Genomic DNA, 26,617 nt, shown 5'->3' with positions numbered 1-26,617 from the left:
TTGCTAATTTCTTGGACCACACACTTGAGAAGGTAAATAATAACCAATGTATTTGTAACATTTATGTAAATAATCATTTTTTCATAAGGAGTATATATATATACAAATTCATAATACAGGCCTTAACAATATAGAGTAAAGGCACACATTTTTGAAATGTGGTTATTATTCACTAATTCCTACATACATAGACGGGGTGCTAAATAAAAAAAATTATCTTTACTCTGGTATTTGGCTCCTTATTAGAGCTGAAAAAAATCTTGTCGAATTTTCCTACCTGAGAATAAAACCAATCATAGCCATCCTTTATACTATACACCCAAAATAATGCAGAAGTAAAGAGTTTATATTCGATGCAAAGTTATATGCTTCTTCAATGTATTAATTTCAATAAAAGTATTCTGGAGAAAGTACTATCGCAGTATAAGCGTTTCAACTAGTATCTACATGAAAGCAAAAAAAAATCATGTTGAAAAATAATTCAGGGAATATTCCCTCTCGGATTTTCAGTGAAAAGAAGGTATGTACGTAAAACTTGAAAGGCATTCTTTTACATATAGATTTGCATCAAGAACTCCCTTATTTATACAATCTCTATATATAGATATTGTTGTGAATCATTCAAACTTCAACCTGCTACAAATTAATGATAATCTATCTCATCGAAATAAATAATAATACACATTGTTCATTTACTTGACGAATGTATACTTTCTTGGTAATATGGCAATAACACAACGATACTTAATAATTATTATTAGTGATAAGTATGAATAATAAATAAAAGCTCCAAGTACACTACTCATTAATTTCTAGACTTTTATAAATATTTAACATTAATGTACACTCAGTCTTGAAGAGATAGATGTTTAAGAATCTATTAGGCTTAGGAGATTTCCAACAATCTGAATTCAATTCGATTTTTCAATGTTTTGATAACAGAAAATATTTACTGATAAATGTATTCACATTTTACTGCTCATCATATTCGTAGTAACAGAATAGTTTGAAAAGGTTTGGAGTGAAAACTATAATTGAGCCTTATTGGCTGTCTTCTATTCACGAAATGAAAGAAAAAACATTTGAAATGCTTGTTGCAAGATTTTTAAACGTTTTATGACATTTATCCAAACTGGAGTCTGGACTACTCATCTAGGAAAGAAAAATGAATAGGTATGTTATAAGATGGATCATATATATTTGAATGGAAGCAGTAAATAGCTTTGAAGAATCAGTAAATATTTCTAAAACTTATATGCTCCAGGGATTACACACATTAGTTTCGAGATGTTTTTGATAATTTACAAAAATAGATGTATCTAAAATTGGACCATTAGTAGTGCTCGCATAAATGCTTTTTAAGATACATATTATGTAAAATACATTTCATCGGCGAAATTCGATGAAATCTCATTATCATTTTTAATATTTCTCTTCGATTTGTCTCAGAATAGGTGTCATGATACTTCTGCATGACTCGTCACCAAATGTATAAAAAAATAGACATGCTGATCCTATGAAATAAAAAAAAAAACTCTAAATTAACGTGGAAAAAAATATTATACACAGCCATTTACTCCACTTTTACAGACTAGAACACGACTCTTATGGCCAACTAATGACTAAGAAATACGGAACATGATTCATGATTATGATAAATTTAAAAAAAAATTACACACTGCATTCTTGCGACACTTCTTCGTTTGATTTCTCTCTCCATCTATATTGCAAATTGTTGTTGCTACTTCTCAAACTTTCTTCCAGTTCTAAAAGTTGACCCATGAAATTCAGGTTCGGCGATATTATGGGCCTCACTGTTTTGACAAGTTTGTATGCTTCCACCATGGACATTTGCTTGTATTTCATGATGTAAGCTATAGCTATGGTCGCGCTTCTTGATACTCCCGCCTGACAATGTACCAGCACTCTTGTACCATTTTTCCTTGCCTCTTCTGAAAAAAAAAAAGAAAAGTTCATCCAACTGCTTATATTGAAGCAAATATCAAAGACAACTGATTCAGAACATTTAATTAAAATATTGTCACTCTAGGTGGGAAAACTCCATATTAATCTACGTCCTAAAATGAACCCCTTGAAAGCCCTTCATTATGAGCCCTAAAGAGCTCTGCCAAAATTCGGTTAATTGGAAAAACTCGAAAACTGTTGGACCGATTCTGACCCAAATTGGTAGGCTTCTTCACGCTTCAGACGCACACCAACCTGCAGGATTTCACATCGGTAGATTCAAAAGTGCCCTGCTCGCAAAAATTTTTCCGAAAATTTTGTATAACTCAAAAACCGTTTTTCCGAATTCCACCAAAATCAATAGGCTCCTCAGCACCGTGGATGCTAATGATCCTGCCGAATTTGAGTTTGTAGCCTTTAAATTTGCGACTTGTAGCGTATCCACAAGAGAACGTTACACACAGAGACAGAATATTTTCTGAATCTACGTCTTGTGAGAAGATTTTGTGTATTTTTGGTCGTATCTACCATCCCTGGTTAAACTCAATCCGGAGGAGTCGGATCAACTCCAGGACTTCTAAATAAAGGAGAGAACTAGGAAGGGCAGGAATTACTGCCCGATGATACATACTCAAATATAACGCGCGAGTTTTTAATAGTAGGTACTTTTAATAGGATATCCGACGGTGTATTTTGGGCGTCCCGTATGACTCATCTGATGCCCCTTTACTTCGTCTTTGGAAGCGACTAGCCGCTCCTGTTTGTCTCAGCGAAGTTATTAACACTGTCCCAATTTCTGATACCGTTTATTATTGGAAAATGTCAGGACGTGGCCCGGTCGTGATTTACTCGGTCTAAGTTTAGAATTTCCGTTTGGGAAAAAAAGGCCATTGTGGCGGTGAGGTCATTCCCGGTAGGAAAATTGGCAGGAGTGATTCACGAATGCGAACACGCTGAGCAGCTTTGGAAATTTCAAATGTTTACAAGCTTTCCTACCAGATAACATAAAGACTAAAACTCCCGAAGATTCTGCATTTTTGAAGGAATAAACGCCCAGTTGGCTCATTTTTTTGGTAGTATTTAGGAAGCCAATCAGCTCACTTCAGTGTTTTCTTCTTTATATGCCATATGTGACAAGTTCCAAGAGGTATTTGCCAATAATCGATAACTTTTTTTCGAAATAATGAAATAAACCAAAATCTGTTACATAAGGTGTACATAAGCAGCTTCAGATGCTTTACCTATTGGAAGCCTCTTCTCAAACTAAAATATTATTTCACTGAGTTATATTTTTCAAAAAACCGAACTCACATATCAGGCTAAATTTTCTTTCTGACAAGTGAGTAAAAGGAGCTCTTGAATCTATTAGCTTTGTTGGCCCCAGTGTGCAATATCCAACTAGCCTGGCGATAAAATAGCTTTCTTATAAAATATTTCACTCAATCACCTTGGCGTACAATTGAAATAAAAGCGATAACTTATTTCAAATGAACATCTCGGATTGGAGCTACTTCCTGTTTCCGCGTTTGACGGATAGGAAACGTGAATATTTCTCATCGAGTAGTGTTTGACTGTGCGAATGTTTAAAATCACAATGAATATACAGGATGAGGCTTTGACTTGTACATATGTATATTTCAACAGAAGATTCTCCAGGTCAAAAGAACTACTTTTCTCTTGCCACCCCTGAAAAAACAAGATTTCCTCCAGAATAACAAGCTAAATCTATGATACTACACATCTGTGGATCTTTTAAACCGAGTTGCGTTCAGCCAAAGTGCCCAATTTTTCGAATATTAGAGATGGTTTTCATTTTCGAATATCAAATAACCCAAAAACGGCGCATCTTACTATAATATTCTTTAGCAAGTGTTCAACTCACTTTCAAGAGTTGATGGGGGTGAGATTTAGAGTTCGGAGAAGGTTCATCATATCAAAGAACTATTCCAACAGAAAAAAGTGTTTGTGAACTCAAAATTGGATATTCAACAGTCTGCATCTTTTCCACCAAGCCGTATTGGAAAGAATGGTAAAGGGAAAATGTTTCTTTTGACCTTAGCAATCTTCTGTTAAAATATATGCACAAGTTGAAGACTGCCCTTGCATATCCGAACTACATATATTCTGTTGTCAATTTTCAGATTGATTTCTTCGTGCCAGTTCAATATTTTCGATATTGCGAATTGTTCTTATGATGCATGCGATAAATGAACTAAATGTTATTAAATTTTTGACTCAACCAACACAGGAAAGAAGACTCCATCAAAAAAAGTTGCCAGGATCACCTGTATGTAGCTTGTTGTAAAAGGGAAATGATCGTGTAGAGAAAGTTTTTTATAACTGACAAAATTGACTGAAAAAACGTAAAAATTTTTTTGTTCTCAATGTCCCTACAGTTTTCCCTGGTATTTGATAGTTTAATTCTCAGCAAAACGATCAGCATGGTACATCACAATGTAATTGATGCACTTTCCCTCCACCTCTAAACGTACATAATATTTTGATCGACTAAAGTCAATATAAGTCTGTAACTGATAGCTTCACCAGAGATGGGCGGGTTCTCAGATTCCGACAGAGAGAAGCAGTTTAGAAGGTAGAGTGACTCATTCCCTTGTAAGCTGGTGACTCGAGCAACGGCCCTCTCTCAAAGTTGAACCAGGATCGTAACAACAAATTCACAGCAGGTCGAACTGTGAGAAACGCAATCCTCTTATGCAAACTTCTGCTTTTTATTGTAAGTTGTAGGACACAACTGTATGCCCTATGCCATTGATAGCAAATGTGGAGCCACCAAGATTATATTTGAAATTAACGTTTGCTATTGCCATGACCCGACCTTCAATTCATATGTTAATATACCATTCGACATTTTTTTTATTCCATTTATATGGCTGTCGATTATATCCCACCTATCTGGCAAAAACTATATAAAATTACGACTTATGTCCAAGAATTTACATCAATAATCGTGAAGGGAACACAACATTTGAATTTAACTGAGAATTTTTGGCCATTGGTTCTTTTATGATGCTTCAGAGCTTTGTCCCACTATCTCATATCAAGGTATCTCCAGTCTAAAGGCATATGTGCAGAGTTTGATTTTGCATTTCCATGTATAAAGACGAACAGTAACATTTTCAATCCCAATTGATCGTAATTTTTCTCCTTCAAGTTAATTCAACACCCTTGGCATTTCCTTTGTACACAACAACAATTAGAGTACAAAACTTGAAGATCGTTCGAAAAGGGACAAGGTATATCAGCAGACTGTTGAACGAGGAAGCAGAAGGTGGCTCGGTCCGGCCCTGGCTACGGAGTGCCGATGGCGATGAGTAATGAATGCCTCTGACAAAACTCTAGGCAACCGACAAGGCCGTTACCCCAAAGCCATTCATAACACATGCTTTCTCTTCTTTTAGATACAGCAGCCGGTGTGGCTGGCTGGGCAGGTCGGCTAAATTTACGCAAGTCTCCACATCGGCTAGTTCGCTTGTGTGTGGTGGCGTTTGAGGACGACGAAAACGAGACGTCGAAACAGGAAATAATAGGTACCAGCACCAGCATCCTTCAGACTTGCACCACACCGGTTCGTTGCATCAGAAAAAGTCATTCGGGAACGAGAGTGTCTGGGCAGCTGTCAGTTATGGTATGCATACCATACGATTGCTTGGTTTCAGTCCACGCAGTTCAACGTAATGGTGGCTATTCATTTCCTAACGCGAACTTGAAGAAAATGGTGAATGCCTGTCCTCCTTTCCAAAACTATCTTGGTTTACAAACTATTTCGAAGCTTAAAGCTCTTTGTGGTAGAAAAAAAGGCTTCTCCCTGGCTCAAAACAGGTCTCGTATACCTCTTCTAAATTCTGCTGGTTACAATCAGCGAATATCACCACAGTACTACCGAACATGCAGAAAATGGTGAATGCCTTTCCTCCTTCCCAAAACTATCTTGGTTTACAAATTATTTCAAATCTTAAAGGTCTTTGCGGTAGAAAAAAAGGCTTCTCTCTGGCCCAATACATTCTCATTTACCTCTTCTGAATTCTGCTGGTTACAATCAGCGAATATCACCACAGTACTCTCGAACAGAATGAGTACAACAAGGTACTACATTACTACATCATTTTCATCGAAAACTTCCAGTTAGTCAACACCAAAATGGTTTGGACCAGGGTTCAAGCTCTCAATGAACGTGCGAAGGTTCAGAAAGGGACTATGGTATAGGTGGCAGGACACTCAGGACAAAGATATCACCAGGGGATGCGAAATGTTACAAATTTCGCACATAACTCCCTTTTGGGTTAATTCCTTTTCTAGACAATCGCAACAGTATTCTCAAATGGGATTCAGGCAAAAAAAATCCACAGTTGGGACTATTCAAGACGTTGGATCATCAGGCAAACCAATTATGTAACCTATCAAAGGTTTTGACTGGCGAAATATGCTCAGAAAAGTTATGGTGTGAGAGGTGTAGCTTTGTCTCTACCCTCCTCCAAATAATATTCACAAAATCGCAAAAAGTGGCAGCCATACTACAATCAAGAAAGAAGTTCCATACTGTCGCACATGGGATTACCCAGGGATCGATATTAGGACCTCCCAAAGTCAATTGCCTTTGTCTAGTATCACAAACTCCTACATATGTCTCAATAAAGGGAAAACTAAACTGCCATTTTCTCATCTTCAATTTCAGTACATTAAAACGTGAATATATTCAGAACAAAATAAGAGCCTGGAAAGATGGGAAATTAGGTTTTATGACAAACTGTAAGTATGGTTTTGAAACTTGAGATAAAGAGCTTTAGGAAAGTATTGAAGCTGGACTTAATCGTTTCGAAAATAATTGAGTTTTGTGTGAAATGTTTCTACGTTTTAATCCTGAGTTTGCAAACTTTCCATTTCGATTTCATCATGGTTGTCGATTGTTTCTACCAAATTCTATATCATTTCCTTGTGCCTAAATCTTTATATATGAGCTTTAAACCTTCATACAGAGTCAGGTTCTCTTTCAGAAATAATGAAAAAAAAACATACGTCATCAAGGTGACATGGATAACCTGCTTGTATTCTCATTGAAAATAATGAAGCAAAACATTCCTTCCAAAAATACATTTCCTAGGTAGAGAGAAGGTGAAACTGAGCATCATTCCCATGGCTTCAATTGTCTCACGCTGATTCATCTTTCGCGTTTCCAAAGATCGCTATAATGAGTGATACACCGTCATCCCACATTTGGGGCGAATTCAACAACTCATTCCATTATCAACGTGTCTGATTCACGTATATTTCCATATTTACTTTCGGATCAACAACTCCATTTTACTACTGAACCGATTATCTACATCACATACCCCAGGAGCTGGGAATTCCCGACCAAACCGACAATGAGAGGAGGCGCCAAAAAGAATTGATAATGATAGAAGGCAAAATTGATAATGAAACGAATTGCACGCGTTTCGCTGTCACAGAAGCATCTTCAGGTGAAGGTGAAATTTTAGCCCTCTCAATTGAAGTTTTCCCAGTTTAAATTTCGTGTTTCGAAGATTCAGATCAGTATAGCATCATATCAAAAAAAAACATCAAACTCACCAATGAAATCGAAAGCCTCCTCGAAATACTGTTTCAGATTCTGGTGGCCGGAATCCGATGCGGGTATCTGTTTGTACTTGATGCCCCTTTCTTCGTGATATCCGGGAAGCTGCGAGGTTACATTGAGGACGCACGTGGTTCCCAGATCTTGCAAGCAGGACAAATCTGCGGCATCCTTACTGTTGCCCAGGTACAAGAAGGGTAGCAGTCTCGAGGCCGGATGGGAGTCTATGTCCTCGAGGGTGGGACAGGATGCGGATGTTGACAGACCCCTCGTCACCACTTCCTCGCATAGGTCCCTGTGTTTTTTCGAAAAATCTCGATGACCTCCTGAAACAAAGGACGACAATTAGGATTGGGAAATGATGTTTTATTCGATTTTAAGGTATTCAACTTTGGAGAAGTGAGTAGGGGAAAATTGCCAAGGGTAACCCTCCCCACAAATATGTGTATACTGAAAACTGATGTAACTATAATGGTATGTATCTTTGTCAGGAGTTTATCGTTCTCGAATGCCCAATTCTTCGTAAAAAATCATTCTCATTAATCGAATTGCGAACTAGAATTGAACTTAGTCTAAACTAGGCTTGATTTGAATCGATTTAAGTTACATTTAAATGATGACTGAATATTCCATACGAACGCCATCATCATAGGGTTAACGTCAATTTGGACACGAGAAAAATTGCTGCAAAATGGATCCCCAAATGTTTGAATGTTGACCAAAAGCGTGCAAGGGTAGAAGCATCGCGTTCGATCTGTGCTCGATTTGAAAACGATGTAGACTTCTTAAACCGAATTGTTACTATGGATGAGACTTGGGTACATTTCTACGATCCAGAAACAAAGCAACAATCGATGCAATGGCGACACTCTGGTTCTCCAAGACCTGAGAAGTTTCGTGTCCAAAAATCTGCTGGAAAAGTTTTTGCTTCAGTTTTTTGGGATTACCATGAAGTAATCATGATTGATTTTTTGGATAAGGGTAGAACAATAACCGGAGATTACTATTCGACATTACGGACCACTCTACGAGAAAAAATTAAACAGAAAAGATGCGGAAAGCTATCCAAAGGTGTTTTATATTTGCAGGACAACGCCCCTGCACACAAATCTCATGCTGCCAAGCAAAAAATTCGTGATTTAGGGTTTGAATTACTAGAACACCCCTCTTATTCACCAAATTTGGCTCCATCATCTCTTTCCTCAACTGAAAAAATATTTAGAAGGTCGTGAATTTTCTTCCAACGAGGAGGCAATAAAAGCTGTGGAGGTCTGGTTTGCAGAGCAAGAAGAAACATTTTTTTTGAAAGGTCTAGAGACGTTGCATGTTCGCTGTCATAAATGTATCCAATTATGGGGAAAATAGGTTGAGTTATAAAATATTTTGACATTGAAATTTTGTTTGGTTCTATAGTAGGCTAAGAATTTTTCAATATATCCCTGTGATATGTATAAACAAGATACATATTCGTTCCACTTAGCCATTCTTTCTGAAATAGGTCATTCTTGACAAATTTACACTGGTTAGTCACTCCAACGGACAAATTTCCAGAAGAGAGAAAAATTATCAATCAGTACAAATATGAATAATTGCAAATATTGAACAAGGCACGGCGGATGGATTTAAGGGATTGCATGAATGAGTCATGCGAAACTCTCAGAGAGTCTGCACCTTCATTCGAAGACAAAACAGGAAAAAAGTGTTGAACAACGATTGCAATCACCAGACTAGATGAGGTCATGCATTCAATTGGGATGAAGAATTCTACTCAGCTCACTTACACTTTGTTCGAAATGAAAGGAAATTTATCGCACACGAAGGCTTGGATGAATTTTTCTTCGGGGTGCACAAAATTCAAACGAAAAAGAATTGGGAATTCGATACTTGAGGATCAAAGATCTCTTTCATGTTTCTTCGCTGACTCATTTCGACATTGATACATACAGAAGGCAGTCAATATCAGAAGGAATAAACAAATCGTATAAATCGTTCAATAATGAAAGAACCACTGTGTGCATGTCGTGAAAAGAGATACTCGCCAAAAGATGCGGAATCAGCAGTGACTCATAAAACCTTCAAAGTTCCCTCGACTCCAAGAGGAAAACCTGATATAATCGTCGAGAACAACGCAACATTTCTCACGCCTTTCAGTGCTGATTTTGAGCCAAAGAACAGTTCAAAATTTTCGACATTTTTTTCTACCACTTTTCACCTATATAGCCAAAGAAATACTGTGAATTTGGTCTTCAAAATCAATCGATTACAGCCAGGAAGTGGGAGGATAAGAACAGACAGATTTTTCCCATCTTTTCGTGATCTACATAGTTCAAAACTGTGAAATTTCAGAGGAAGATTTCGAAGAATAATGCACACTGTAAATATCGTGCAAGTAGTTGGGAGTATTTTTGTGCAACGAGATGTCTTGGTCCATGTAAACCAGACATGGAGCCAATCAGACATCAAAGGATCTCAAGAAAAACCAATATCTTGAAATGATCTCGATATTACCACAGTAATATGTTGGCCTTCCTCAAGAATCTGCATTTCAAACAAACAAAACTGCACTCGAAAACGAAAAAATGTTTTGCGACACACTATTTGTGCTGGAGTAAGCGGTGAAATTCAAGAGCCTGTCATCGATAGTTTTATAATCATGATTTTTTTGTTCACCCCTTAATTTTCCACCCTCGATACTCAATTTTTGCTGAATTATACTCAGTAGCTTCCTACCAGACGTATTTTTTCAATCTCTTTTCGAAATCTTCTAGTTTTTTTCAATAAAAATATCAGAAATCTTGCAAAATACTTGAACACCATTCTATCAGCTTTTTTCAAAGCGAAAACTAAGGATTAAAATCATATTCCCTCAACTATTAGTGCTTGATTTCGAGTTCAATGTCTGCAGCTTTACCCATAAGGACCAATTGTTGATGGGTCATTTTTGCGGTCCTTCAATGCCAAATATAAACGAGCTCGATTTTTTTCATGACAGGTCATTTGTTTACCCATACTCGTTATGCAGGGTGCGATCAAAAGACTGTGTCCGGATTGGAGCAGGATCAAGGAGGGTGAAGTGCGGTTGCTGTTTGAAATAACCCATTGTTCAATTGTTTGGTATAGGAATATGGGTGAGTTTCAACAACGGATAAATGATTCATACCTCACAGCCCTAATCATTCGCCCCGGGGGGATGCCCGAAAAGCTCTTCGGAATGGGATATGACTCATAATATTTGATGGGGTAAGGGAATCTCCTTGTGAAAATTTGGTCAATTAGTCATAACGGTTAAGTAAATACTGGGGCGTTGCATCTCCCGCAATTGTTATTTATTACTCACTATCTGCTCGGATGGGAATAATAATTAAATCTACTTAGCATGGAAAGGGTATATTCCCTTCGTCATTCACTGATTTTTCTGAAATCTTCTTTTTTTGAAGGGGGTGATGTCACCCTTCTGGCGTCCAAAGATCCTCCGCAAGATTTCGGAGAACTTGGGTCGTTTAAGAGGTCTGTATATTTTGAGTGTACTACCGATGACGAATTTGATGATTCTGATGAGAAAAAATGAAACGATCTCAAGAAATCTCGAGGAATCAAATTTGGGTATGTTATTTATTGAGCAAAACACTATAAGTAGCGAATATATTTGTTGAAGCAGAGTATTGAATAAATACTTTTCAATTAAAATGAAGTTCTAGTCTGCTTAGTACATATTTGTGTGCGAATCACTCACAAATGATAGTAGACATAAAAAGTGATGAACAAAAACAAAATTTCACATGGTATTGTCCCAATAATATACACACTAAGAATTCACCTGGAATAATAATAAATTTATTCGTCCTTTAAGGATTTGAGTTTAATAAGAAGGCACAGGATATGAAATTTGTAGTGGCATTTTTCGAATTGACACTTTTTCCATTATAGAGTATTAAAACTTTAATAGTATGGCTATTAAAATCCTGTACAATTACGGTTTTGGAATGTCATGTTTATGGTGAATAAAAATTTTACATCAGCGAAATGATTTATCGTACTGTTGGACGTTTTTAACAATTTTCTGCTCTCTTAAAATTGAAACATCGATTGTTTTACGTAAGAAACGAACAATGAATATGAATTAATACCTAATGTGCAAGAATGTGACCATAGCAACAGCTGAAATTTTCATACATACTAGATCGGTTTGAGCTTTATGTTTCACCTTATTCTACAGAATGCACTTGTTGCCATTGTTAAATAGGTTCAAATTTATTCATCCACCTAAGAAAATACAATTGGGGATTATTATATCGCATGAAAAGTGAATATATACAGGGTATACAGGAAAAAACTGTCTAGGATAGTACACACATGTATCCTTTTAGCATGGGTTGATGGTTAGTCTCTTGGGACTTATTGAAAATTTGCAGAATTAGAAGCATTTCGAATCTTGCTGGCGGTTTCGATGGAATGAAAGTAGGAAGAAATCAATCGACTGTAGCATTTCGCGATACAACCTTTGAGACGTTATGAAACAGTTAGGAAGATGTCAATGTTTACATTATAAGTTGTACTCACTGGATGTTTGCTGTAAAGGCATAAACCTGAGGACCAGGCAAGCATTAGGCCGTTTTACTCTCATCTTGACGTCTTCTATGTGAAAGTCCACAAATTGAATGGCACAACACCGATCACTCAAGTGATGCTATCACTACGAAAGCACTTCTGTCAATGGGTTTCCGCAATGGGTCTATACCATTGTTTATCACTAGCTATAGGTTCAGATACTCTGAACAGAGTGTAGCGTGGACTGTGGATACAGCTGTCTGTTGAGTTTATGCGTCAAGTTGTAGGACCCGAAATAGTGGGGATGCCACTGTATGCGTCATACCCGGGACAACCACTAATGCTTTATATATATATACGTCATGTCCATGTCTCGACCCTGAAGGACGATAGGAATATCCCCTAGATCACAAATAATTAAGCATTGTTTACACTCGAAGTTTTTCCGATAGGTCATTTGAGGATCATTCAGTCTGGCTACTGCAGATAAAAAAAAAAGGGGTCCAGATACGACCAATTCCTAGATTCGTTTTTCACGTGACCTCTACAATCGAATAGGACTCAGTATTTGAGGTTGCACATTCGGCTGCTTGTAATCACATCGAATTTTTCACCATTCATTATCATATATTCGCTGCCAATGCAATTTAAAATGGACTTGAACCACCTCAAAACTTATAATTTGGTGGGAAATGATGCTGTTGAAATGAATATCCAGTTGGTCGAAAAACTGCTAAGAAGAGAAGGGTAAAATACAATTTTAAATTACTTTTCAGTCTGATCTTCACCCTCCATTTATTGCCAAACCACACCAGAAATTTCCTTTTGAATTTCAATATTGAAGGATTTCCGAAGAAAAATATATATCATTAAAACCCTGGAAAGGATTTTTCCTCATTTTTATGTATATGACTATCTGTTTCATTGGCTTGTTTTTATTTAATACAAAAATACTGTTAACAGTGAAAAGTTAACAGAATTGGATACTATACATCTGCATATATGTATCCATAATATCATTCTGAAAATTATGTGAACTTGGATTCGCAAGAAAACTAGAACCTTAACGTATAGCTGATGATACAAATTGTCAAGATCCTAAAGAAATCTAAAAACCCATACGAATGCCAGATCCAAGTATGCTTCCAGAAATAATTCTCAAAATATTCAAGGGTGAGTCATTAACACAGAATTCAAAGTGTTGATGAGTGAGCTCAACTGATAAATAATTATATTTCGAGTATTTCAGGATGAGTTCTGATATGCACAATATTGATCTGAAATCTGAAGTTCTTGTTGTCTCCCATTTTCATTATTTTATTCTTGATTCACATCTCGAATGGAAAAAGGTAGGTGAAGAAAACATATATAAACTCTCGAAATACAGGCCATAAAATCGTAAAATTTGAAAATTTTCGTTTTGCTCTGACTCACCCATAACAATTTCTAGTCACAGTAATAATGACACTAAATGAATCATCAGACAAATATACTGAGGCATCGGTTTGAATTGATTTTTCCCTGATTAGAATATTGATCTGATATTGTAGTTTCATGGTTTTCGATTAATTCAAAGAAGAGCTAAGCTAGTTAGGATTTTCATTCAATACATTTTCAGAGCTTTGTGCATGCTCCAATTAAATTGGTGTTCAAATTCGAAACTGAACAGAATACTGCAATGAAATAATTTCGACGATAGGTAATTTGAGGAGTTCAAAATGCGAAATGCATATGTACAGCCGGACTGAAAGCATAATTCAGGCTAGGGTGATTCATCTTTGCACAAATTTCGTCATTCATTAAATCTCCATTCCATTCATGGTACGAATGTTATGTTGTATGAATTAATTTTTCGTCCTGTGATATTTTACGCACCGCAATTCATGAAGGTCGAAAATGACACGCTTATTATTGAGAAACAGGTTCTGATACGCAAACTGTCATTTCCTCATGGAATCAAGTTGAATGCGCCCGAAAAAAGTATACAGGGTTATCCTTCAACGAGAATGAATAAAAAATGAAGTTTCATTTTTTTTTTCAAGTCTTATAAACTAGAATTCGTTTTGAGGAGAAAGCTTGGATTTGAATTAATCAGGACATAAATATTCAACACAATTAAAATTATGTATTGTCCTTATTCCTCCAGTCTAAATGTGAATACTTCAGGGGTTTTATACAATAATTAAATCGAACAAACTTCACTTTTCCAACTATGAGTAAATAGATGTTGGAAGTACTAAGATCACATCAATGGTGCATTCAAATTTGGACCCAATACAAGGGTGAATGACTCACACCCCTTTTCTCCTATTCCAACGGTTTCAAAGATGAGCAAGAGCGTTTTTCTCAGTAACTAGATGAATGAATAATTATTGTCGCCTCGGGGATGACTCACTGTCATTTTCCATCTGTTTTCCCGCCAACAAGAAAAGCAGAAGCATATGGTCGCACATGAGGTCACACAACGTAAATGGGGGAGAGTATGAATCATTTCATTCTTACGCAAGGTGACGTCATTCATTCATGGGTATCTCACGCGGTTAACTCGGGTAGTTTTCTAAATTGTTGACAGCCAATGACGACCCTAATTGTTGCACGTGTTTCGGGTGATTGGGTTAGATAAGTTATAGGAAATGAAGGATATCCTATGAATATTAAGCTTTGAATCATCTCTGTGTTTCACACTTTCGCAGGTTTCAAGAAGAAATGAGGCATCGCACACAAAAAAATAATTTTTATCCCGATGTTGAATCGTTTTCAAAAACAGATACCGTGATATTTTTAGTGGATGATATTCCTTCCAGGGTTGTTTAATGATCTTACGGAAGCTATGATATTTTTTTTCGCATACGGGGTGTTTTGGACTCAGTTGCTGCTTTGAGTATTCAACCCTCAATTATTAAGTTAATGTACTAAATGGTTGCTGTTGATAATGATTTGTCTCAATAACAGACATGTTCTCTCGTATTTCAGTCAAATTGGGATCCAGTAATTGGGGAAATAAGAAGGATTGATGAATGAATCTAGGAAAATACTGTTGTAGTACTTGTTTTTCAATAATTTTTCACCTCATTTTCGAAACATCTAGATTTGACTCGGTTGAAGAACTTGTATGAGGAAAAGCCAAATACATTCATTTTTTCACGATCTACTTATTAATTTTTTTGAGGCCCTACCCTGAAAAAATACTTTTTTTAATGTCTTCATCGACTTAACCGAGGACGAAGAATGTATGAACCAAATATTGTAAAAATATGGTAGGGTGATTCATAAGTTGCGATTTATTGAAAAATGGAGATATGTACCTATCCTAGTACTGAAGAAAGTTGACCTCATAAAATAAAGGTTATTTAGAGGCACTTTGGGGTCCACTTTCTACCCTTTACTATTCGTATTTCCCAATGAATCACCCTGTATTGCCCCACACTTCTCCCTAATCAAAGAGTCGTGACGTTGTTGCACCAAGTTGATGTTTTCAATCTCAAAATGGAACATTAACCTGATGTACGAGTGACTTCCAAGATTATGCTGTTTTTTAATAGATAAGGCCTCTTCCTCTTTTCCCTTTTCAACGTGACAGACTGTACCCTATGGGAAGATAAGGAACCGAATTCGTTAAAACGATAACGATTCAGTCAATAACAGAAACCGTCAAAATACGAGTTATATCATTGAGTATTAAACCCATACGGTTATAGGTATGCAGTTCATGTAATGATTCCATGTCACACTGAAGAGTTCGTTATTTGACCTTTCAGGTGATGCGCATAATAGGTTTCCGTTCATATGGAAATGGAGCAGAATTTTTCATTCAGAAAACCATGAATGCACACGTGCGACAGTTCGTGTGAATTGATGATAATTTTAATTTATGCAGTGAGTCAGATAGCCCGAAGTTTATCAGTCTTGTCTGAACAATATTTGTGAAACATCCTCACACATTTGAGTGGTTATAGGTCGATGTCGCACTTCCTATTTTCTTACCATGAGGTAGTCGTTTTGGAATTCATGAGTGGACCCCTGAATCACCTACTAAATTTGCGAATAGAGTGAAAAAGTGAGACTGTGAGAGTCAAAAAGGCCTTTGGCTTTGATTAACTATAACTTTGAGGGAAATCATCTCACAGACCTTCCGATAATAGCAAATTGAAGGACACTGAATTACCTTGAAGTGCTGATAGTGAAGTTACAAAAAAATCATTGAAATTGCGAATTTTTTGCATTTTAGCATTTTTTTGCACTCGACTATCCAGATCTGTTGGAAACACTGACCCAAGAGTATTATCATCACTTCCGAATTCTTATTTATCTGATGTGTTGGGTGTTCCCGACTCTTTCTGGTCGGGGAAAACCGTCTCTTGTTTTCAGGCTGATCGTTCGGTAAACAAGCGAAAAATATACTCTGTCAAAACATCGCCATTCGGTGAGTCATGTATTTTCGGCCATATGTTCTCTCGTGTATGTCCAGGTCCCCGTGCAGGTATCAAAAACCGTTTATGACCTGAATCATTTTAATGAGAACCCGGATTTGGACAATGTGACTAATCGCTCTACCTGTATATACTTCCAGCAAAGGACGCGTGTTTCCTGGAATGCCCCAATTACACGCTTATGAACATTTCAGGAGAATATTATGAAATCACAATTTCCCAGATTGGATAGGAATAGTAATTATATGTGAATAATCAGCAGGATCGGTGGAATTAGTCATTAAATGTTTCATTTAAGAGAACTCGAGGTTTGTCAGGAATATCCTTTTTTTGTTTTCCAAGATCTCCATCGTTTACAGCATTCACAACCAATGACAAACTTCAATAGGGATATATTTGCAATAAATATGTGAAGTATTGAATACAAGAGTATTTATTTACAAAAAAACGCTGCACAAATCTATACAGGGTGTTCCTAAACTGGAGGTACAAACGAAGGGAAGAGATTCCTCAAGTAATTTTAAGAGAAAAAGTCTTCCTAGGAATTGATGAACACTTGTAGAGGAGAAATAGATTTTATGATTCAACATGCGAATTTGCGAGCTTTTTGAATGAGATCTGTAGGGAAATTATTATATATAAAATATAATTTCGAATATGCCAAACAACTTCCTAAGTTCGCTGTCAACCTATTAATACATAGCATTTCCATGAGATATTCTTGTCTTTTACAAATAACTTCGATGAAAAGAATCCAACGTTGAATTGAAATTGATGCACAATAATAAGGAGAATAAAATGGAACAAAGCATCCGATTATGAGCGATAACTTCGAAGCATAAAGTTATATACCCAATTCCCATATTTTGGACAATAGCTATTTAGAAAAGCAAATACGAATGTGGCTCTAAAATTGACTTCTAAGGTTTGTAACAAACAATAAAACCTTATCGGATAAGTTTCATTGTCTAACGTTCACGACCTCACAACACTGTTGCTTATAACGGTGAAACAGGTAGAAATCTCTTCAATGGTATGCCAGAATCCGAATGGAGCTTTGGTAAAATTGAGAGTGATTCGCAGCCTCTCGAAAGAGATTTTTGATGCCTGAATTCACAATTTCGTGAATAAAAACTAAAGTCTCGTATTGAAAATGAAACCCATTCGATTGAAGCAAACTTCAAGGAGATGGCACTAGATATTTGCAGCAAATTTCACATTTTTTATCACTGCAGTTTCTAACGAAACTGGTTTCTGTTAATAATGAAAATTGGCATGAAAAAAGCGAGAAACACCCAGAAATACTCTCCGTTCAAGCTTTGAGACTCGTGAATTTTGAAAAACCAATAGAAAAGTTCGCTGACATTTGTCTAAAGAATCGAATGCTATTGGACTGATCCTCCCAGATTATATACCTAATCGCCAAACTCCAGAAGATGAAAATTTATGGAAAACGTTCAAAAAATCATAGTCACGAAAATATTTTAGATGGATTTTTAGAACATTTTCGAAGTTTCGCTCACTTAATGAAAATTTTTGCATGACCTAGGATGAAGAACGAAAATTTTCTATAAAACAAGCGTTTAGGAGGGATGAATCAATGTGGGAATTTTTTCCATTGGTTTTCGAATGTTTTCGTAACTAACTTGAATTGTGAATTGACGATTTCAAGAAGTTTGGCATTTTTTTATTTCCCCGATTTCGTTCAAGTTTATTATTAGATATGACAAAACCAATATCGACGAAATTATATCAGTCTATTCGGTAATCATACCCATCAATCAGATTTGAAATGAAGTCTTGTTTTATAAGAAGATAATCCTAAAAATAGACCTCCAGGCATTGGGTAAGCGAAAATTGATTAAAACACCCCCTGGAATCTGGAATTGTGACAGCTTACGGTTTGGCAAATGAAGATGACAAGAATAGACAAAAAATACGTCTCTCCAGTGACACTCGTTTTGTTTTATAATACCCGAGATATTTCTAGATGGAGTTTCTTCCATTATTCACAGCCTCTCAGCTCAAGAAAAAATTTCACCCACTCTTGAATCTTATAATTGGTTTTCTCTCACAAGAATCTAAAACTCAGAAGAATTTTCGTGTGTTTCAGATGTTGTGAAAGAAAACCTATGATAAGTTTCAAGAAAAATACCAGCAGCACACGAAATACCCTTCAAGGAATATTTCTGATCTCGTTGTTCTGATTTTTTTCTCTCTTTAATTTGATTATATGACAAAGTGAAAGATCTAGTGATGGAAGATGAAATAATAAATGAATTTGTAAGCTTTGCGGCACATTTCCAGATAGCAGAAGGAGGCAGGATTTTTTGGAGTACCGCCTTAGTATTTCGATTCAATGGATGAGTAATCCTAAAAAATCTTGTCTCTATTTCGCATATCGACATGAACACTTATGTTCCTCGAAATTTGTCACAATTGCTTGTGAAATCTATACGTATATGGCTGCGATGAGTAATCCGAAGGCAACAACAAAAATTCTATATATTATCTTTATAATAATGATATAGATACGTCGATACTACACCAAATAATGACGGTTCGATTTCAAAATAGTCAGTAGCTTATCTGGATGACCTATCGTGGAACAAATCGTTTTAGATTACGTTCCGAAATAGAAGAAGCTTTCGAAATTGCTCCAGAACGTTATGATTCATATGGAAAATGGAGTAATTTTAGATAAAAAATTTCGAAACTCACCTAAAAGGAGCGTAGGTTCCTTGTTTTCCTCCACTATTGAAGATAACACCAGAAACAGCGGATGTGTCGTGGTTATTCTATCCTTATCGTTGGTAGCTTCATCATATACAATCACTTCCTTGTACGCCATCTTCCTCAGGGTCTCCTTGCTATCTCTGGTAGAAGCCAGATCGGCCAGGGTGGCCTTACCTCGTTGCAGCCTCTTCCTGTTGTACCTATCCAGACAGTTCACGTTTATAGCTCCGGTGATATGGTTCAGGTTGAAAGCTGTGAAAGACCTGCAGTCCAACAACACGAAATTCCTGGGTCTTGCGATGTCCAGTTTCTGCTTCAGTCCATCGGCATCCAGGCATCTAACCTTCTTCAAGATGAGACTTCTCTGGAGGGAGGAACTTTCCGCACATGGACTGGCAGGAAGGCTGACACTTGAGGTCTCCAGCTTGCAACGTTTCGGTGGTGTTGACGTTAACACGTTCAAGGAAGGAGGACCGGGTTCACTTTTACTCCTGTTGAGCAGAGGCAGCTTCAGACCGTCACGGGACCTGCTCGACTCTAAGCAAACTGACATGGTGGCTGAGCGTTGAGGTGTTACAGCGTCACTCGCTAAATCTGTAATACCCAAAACGAAAAGTTGTGTAGGTGCCAACACACTGATGATACACTGTGATAATGTGACACTGGGTGGTGGATAACTCTCTTATTTTATGATCATTAGGTGCATCATGAGCTTCTCGCTCTACATGAAGTACTCAACCAAATCTTTACTGAATGAACTTTTACACCGAAACTTTACACCCGAAACTTCTTCAGTACGCCAAGTTCTTCTGTACTGAAACAACAGTGAAGAGGTACTTTTAATGACCTCTATATAAAGATAACACGGCACCTGTGGAACAAGTTTGTGAAAATGCAAACAAAGGACTTTACTAGTTGAATAGCAGGTGCCACAATGAATAGTATCTGCCTACACCGGTTGATAAGGAGTCTGTTGCTCAAATTTTGTTTCTATACAATTGGAACTTCGAAAGAGAAATATTTCATGCATACCATTATCAGTTTCATTGAAATTCGCGAATTAGGAAAGATATTATTTGGTGTGTACCAGAAACGTTTCGTGCAACTGTGGTATCAGCAACTGATAGTCTTGGTTTTTCTTCGGAATCTGACCTTATCACCTTGAGATGTCGAAGGCATATTCATCGATAATCAAATTGGAATTTACCTAAGAATCCCTAGCAGTCAGAAACTTGAACGAATTGCAATGAAATGAAGATCACATACCAGAGATGGTATACGAGGTGAAGTGTTTTGCTTTCGTTTTCTTCCGCGAAGAATTTTTGAATTAAACCCATGGAATCATTCATGCAGTTCTCATTTTCAGTTTTGACACGAGCGGAAATAAAAAAAAATCATCAACTTACCGTGGTACGAACACAAGTAGAATTATTCGTAAATCATAGCGAAATAGTTTAGATATTCAAAATAGTAATCGAACATGATGAAACCACGAGCACTGTTCAACTCCCACCAAGGGAAAAGGTCCTGTCATTTTGCGATGACGGGGAAACTAACATTTTTGGCAATACGAACTCTCAGCAGCTTTGTAATTAAATATCTTACGTGAATTACACACTCTTACGGAATAAAACAGAATGAGTCACCAGCCTGGATAGACCCGCATTGCGATTCTTTCGGTATCATTGGTAGACAATATGCGCATGCCACAAAATGATGACTAATATTCTATCTGTCCTACATATATATACATTAGGCAGTGCATCCCAAAAGTTCTACCTGGTTATATCGAGGATATCTAAAAGCACACCAAGGAAATTTGGTGCCTCCAATTCTTCCATTTTGCACCTGCACCAACCCTATCCATTCTAACCGCACCAAAAAAAAAAAAATTGCAAACTTGTCAAGCTCAAACTTCATCATCCGGCAAAATAGACTAGAGCTCATTTTCCTTCTTCAAAACTAAGATAAGCTCTACTACTACGATAGAGCTAATACGTATTCACGAGTAGACAAGGGTAGGTTTTTCTTCAAACGAAAACAGTCAAACCAAAGAAATTAACATATCTTGCAAGGAACTTGATTCATAAAATTCGCCTTTCTATATACTACAGAAATAATACATATGCAATGAACACATAAACTGTCTAATCTTCGATCGATACTAATCAGTGAAATTTACCATTCTCAGCTTGAGATTGACTGAGTTTGAGGAAATTTGAAAATCTGGTGAGGATATTCGTCAGTTCAATTTGCTGTTTCAGGGCAGAGAAAACACAAGTTTGCTGATCACCTAACTGCCATCATGCCCATCCTCTTACCTTGCACACTGCGTATTGAAATTGAATGTGATCGCAAAATTTAAAGTTCGCACACAAATGAAGTGAAAGAAAATTCAAAACCTAAATGTTCTCGGCGGCAGAACTTCAAATGATGTAGCAAGGTTTGCGCATTCACCATATCGCAGAGCTACCTTGGGAAGGTTTAGCCAAATTCCCATTATACCATTGATTCACTTTCTTTAGGGAGAAAACTTGTAGGCCAGCTCATTCCCCTCAAAAAAAAACATAATGAAATGAATTCAAAAATGTGTATGTGAAGGCTGTAAAAAAATCAACTATAGAGAATGACTACATGCAGGGTCTTCCAATTGAAGCTGTCATATCGAGCTATCGGAAAAACGCCTCATTTTGTGAGGAATTATTTGATTTTTGTTTCATTCGATAATCAAAGATCAGACAAATGTTTCAGTAAAATGAACTTTGGCCTTTCATAGCCAATTTTTCAAGTGGTATACAAACCTAGGTTTTCCTGCACACTGCAAGCTACACAGTACCAGGAGCAATATACAAGGTGTTGATTCTTTATTGAAGAAAGTCTTAAATTCATTCTTTAAGTAGAAGTTCAAGTTTAGAAACGTCGAACAACAGTTTGAGGTTCCCTCGATCATAAAATAAAATATTTACTTTATTTAGGATCTTGCTGATGTATACCATGGATGACGAGATTGAATTGGTTGTTTTAACGATAAAAAGCTCTATTCATATCGCTGACAAACACGACATGAGCTACTGGAAAAATTGATATATCGACAAAATACCCATGTCGAAAAACTTGCAGTTTTGAAATGAATGAACTCGAATTACCTACAAATTTCAACCATTTTTCGAACTAGCTAAAGTAGCTAAGCCATACTTATAATCTTTGTACTGTAAATTGAAGTCTATGCGATTTTTTTTAAGTATTAAGTATATACAAAAATGAAAAATTCCTTTGAATAGTAGGTCTCCATAAAATAAGGTTTGAAATTGAAAGAAGTGAAAATTTGAGAGTTCCTAAGTCCCTGTTGAATTGTTTGCTGTAAACATATTTATTTCATGTAGGTTTAACCGTTACAGTTAATAATAATTAATCATTTAAAAACCTTAATAACAAAAGGTGAATGTTTCCATCCTTGTCATAACTATCCAATTAAAATTATTCAACTTATTGTAAGTTCCAAAAGATCAAAAATGCATTAAAGATTCAGCTTTCTTTTCGTAAGTCTGTTCATCGTCTTATTTTGGTTTCGAGCAGCATTTTTTGCAAGAATTCAAAAATAATTGTAAGCACTGGAACACAGTATTATCTTGCGTGGTTAAAACTTTTGAAAATATGTATATAGTATTATTATTGATAGAATAGATAGATCAATAGAATTATTATAGAGAATTATTATTGTCGTTCAAGAATGGGTTACCTTTGGCGTGTTGAATAGATCAAATTTCATGAAATACAAACTGATTCATTTAATGGGAAAGGTTAAATAAATTTGCACTCAAAATCAGAATGGAAATTTATAGAAGATCTGAAATGTGACAAAGTGAATAGTTCGATTTTTCAACGACTGTTTTGTAATTCAAGAGCGTGAATCATCTTCAAGTTGCGTCAATTAATTATTTATTGATGTTAAAGGAATGAATATTGTTTATTCTGTTCAACTTCTGGTCTACGCTCTGTAGTTCATCATAACGATAATAAAATACATCCATTATCTACGGTGACAAGGTCTGCCATTTATCAACAATAACATAACACGAAACCGTACATAGGTCGTTTTGGTGGAAGAAAAATATTTTGAAAACTTGCGTTATCTCATGGGAATCTCTTCTGAATTTGAACATCGGCTGAAGTTCGCTATGACTCGAAAAATGAGGAGATGTTGAATGAACTTTCACTACCTCATCTTCTCTCCGAAAATAAATGTTCCCATTTCAATTAAATACTTTCGTTTGGCCTTTTGTAGGTTAAAAAAAAGCCATGTGAGTCTTTTATGTATGGCATATTTTATTCGAATTCTATTGAAACGTAATGAAGATGTTAGAAAAGCTATACTAAATTTTTAACTATATGGTGAGGATTATTTTGGTTTAGGATTTCATATTTGAATCAGTCCAATTTTTTATTTATAAATTACGATATTTCGGTCTATTCGAACTTACGCATTCGATTTTTCACATAGATTTTCTTGATTTCTACTTTAATTCGAGTGGAATTCATATTTGGAATGATGAATTGAATAGGACTCATTGATTATTTTCTGATGTATGGAAAGTGGTGTTCTCTAAAGTGAGGTAGAGTAACTAACTGAATGGAACAGAATAAGAAGTAAATTTCTACATTTTTCAATAATAACTCTTCAGAATTGGTTTGAATGAACAATATTTATATGACATAATGAACTGGTAATTAATAAGTCTAACCATTGAGAATTCATCCTTAATGGCATTACCCAAATAATGACGGTAAATCCTTTTGAAATATCAAGTCTCTACTTGTCTATGAATAGCCAATGATTTTACACTTGATTATTGATTTGATACATTATTTATTTCAATGGACAAGCAATGAAATTGTAGGAAACTTTATATTCTATCCATATCAATCAGTCGGAGCTTTCTACTATATATTCATTCATTTTTATGTTTTTCTCGATAAACCTTTAGTTCAATGATAATCATATATAATGAGAAAATGATTTTTCCAGCTTATACAAGAGACTCTCTGAATTGGATATCGCATCCACCATAAATCTATCGAATAGGCACCTTCTGTTAATCATGTTAGGCCTGAAATATTACAAATTACAAGAAAAATTGGAAGACCTATTAAGTCTCAGTGAAAATAGCCTCTCAATTTCACATTCCTATGTGGAAGATTTTTTTTGAAAGAATTTTCTGATTGACAATTTGAAAATCTATTGTTGGTAATCGAAACGATTATTGCCCATTTGTTTTGCAAAGAAACTGCCATTGACGGCAAAGATTTCTTCTGAAGTAAAGTAGAGATGGCTTAACTTGTATAACCTCAACTTAAACATTCCTGAAGAAGCTAATAAAAAAGTTAGCGAAAGCTAGAATGAATCAAAAACAATTTTCTAATTTTCCTAGAACCTGACTGTTGTCCCAATAACCTTATTTGAGTAAAATCTACACTTTTTCATTCTACAGCAATAGGTAAGTGCAAAAATATCCTTGAATAAAACCACTGAAATTTTGATATGATTGAGGTTTCTTTTAATAAGTGTCCCTTCGAGCTAAATCATTATTATTACTCATATTTAATTGTGTATCAAGTTTTCAGAAGGTTCTTGATAAAAATTGCAGGAAAAGAATTGTCAGAATGCCAAACTTCAAAAACCGTGTGCAAAAAAAAATTTGAACATAAACTACCCTTATTTTCTACATATTACCAAAAGTTACATTAACCATTTCCTTCCTTTCATTTCTCTATTTTCATAAAAGGACTACTTTCTATCTTTATCTATTATGTAGGTAAACCTTAGACGACCCCTTTTACTATAATAAATATTTCAATGCGAAAAAATTAATCCAATTTATTATTTGTAGAAAAATAAAGAGGTTGCTTGAAATTAGTAGTTTACTATACTTGTTTGTGGATGCAAACTTTATACTGTCAGTATTTATTTAGATTTGAGATGACTCTGTACAGGTGGCTTCGCTAATAAATTCGGTTTGAATATCACACAGACGTAGATCAATAACTGATAAAGTTCATCAACCCCACTATCAAATATTCTGCTTCCTGCTATAAAAGTAGAGACAAATACAGTTACGAAGCTTTGGTACATGCGTAGTTGAAAAATCTGCAGACATTTTTGGGCAATATTCTGGTTTTTTACAAAAAAGTAGGACCTGAAAATTGAATAATACATAATTGAATTGCTTTATTTGATATGATGTTTTTTCCACTATTCAAACAGGGGAAGTTCATTTAAATCACCCTTGTTTTCAGTTTTACTGCCAATTAATTCAATGTAGGTATAAGAAGCTACTTAGTGGGACATGAGGAATGGTAAAAATCTAAAAGAATTTTTTGTTGCGCTTTCAAGTTGTAAGAGATCAAACGAACCGCACTCGTAATTTATTTTGAAACATGTTCCTGCCACTCCATCCAATTTAATACTACTTATGCGTCGGCGCCTTTAGTAAAAAACAAGCAGGTTTGATTTGAGGTAATTAAAGCCGTTATCTAAATGACATGCGTCGGCTGAGATTCCTTCGATGTGCAATATGAGGAAATGTATTCGTTGTATATTTTATGAGACATTAAAGGCCATTAAAGATTAGTAAAAATCAGTACCAATTTTTTTGCCATACAAGAGGGTAATTTACGAGGTGCGAATTTAACCATAAAAACATTTTCATTGATAAATTGGAGCGGATTACTAGTGAAGTTGAATGGGTCAAACGAACCGCGCTTGTAATTTCCATCGAAACATATGTTCCTGTCACTTCAGTCAATTTATTACCACTTATAGTTGAGCCTATCGTAAACCTTTCCAAGAAATATGTGCACGTGGACGCAGGCTTAATTTATGGCTATTAGGTACATCTAATAGTCCAGTAAACAGAGCTCTGAAATCACTTTTCTCGGAATAAGCTGCATTTTTGATATAATGATTGTAACGGTGAAAGAAATACATGGTGAAAAATGCAGGTGTCAGAATTATCAGGAACATTGAAAAATTCGTGCAAATGTTAGAAAAATCACGTTTTTCTCGAAATTTTCGAAAATGAGGAGGTTTATCAAAAAAAGTTTCGAACAAAAGTTGTAGAACGGAAAATTCTAGTAAGAATCAAGTCTTTTTTCATCCCCAAAGTGATCATCCCTACTGATTAGCAACGTATATCTGTATTTTTAATTTCATCCTCGGCTACATGACAAGAAGATACCAGAAAGTGTAGTTTGGGGCGCAGCTTATTCGGCCAGGGTTGTATTCTTGTTTCGATATACGCTCTAAACGCTCGAATTTCTGGCTTGGACGGAAGCTTAAACGGGGAAA

General features: G+C 35.9%; 1 protein-coding gene across 1 annotated transcript; it reads right to left on the bottom strand.

Moving 5' to 3' along the window:
* Nucleotides 1–49: 49 nt before the first annotated feature.
* On the bottom strand, nt 50–20,959 carry LOC123321587 (dual specificity protein phosphatase 10-like). The gene is made up of 4 exons (XM_044909258.1): nt 20,679–20,959; nt 19,258–19,866; nt 7,555–7,884; nt 50–1,952 (listed from the first exon to the last, which is right to left on the bottom strand). The coding sequence occupies exons 2-4, from the start codon at nt 19,823–19,825 to the stop codon at nt 1,672–1,674; spliced, it is 1,179 nt and encodes a 392-aa protein (XP_044765193.1). The 5' UTR covers nt 19,826–19,866; nt 20,679–20,959; the 3' UTR covers nt 50–1,671.
* Nucleotides 20,960–26,617: the final 5,658 nt, after the last annotated feature.

The sequence above is a fragment of the Coccinella septempunctata genome, chromosome X, assembly GCF_907165205.1.
Source record: "Coccinella septempunctata chromosome X, icCocSept1.1, whole genome shotgun sequence".
Taxonomy (NCBI): Eukaryota; Metazoa; Arthropoda; class Insecta; order Coleoptera; family Coccinellidae; genus Coccinella; species Coccinella septempunctata.
The sequence above is the reverse complement of the archived record's forward strand: the minus strand, read 5'-3'. Positions and strand labels throughout refer to the sequence as shown.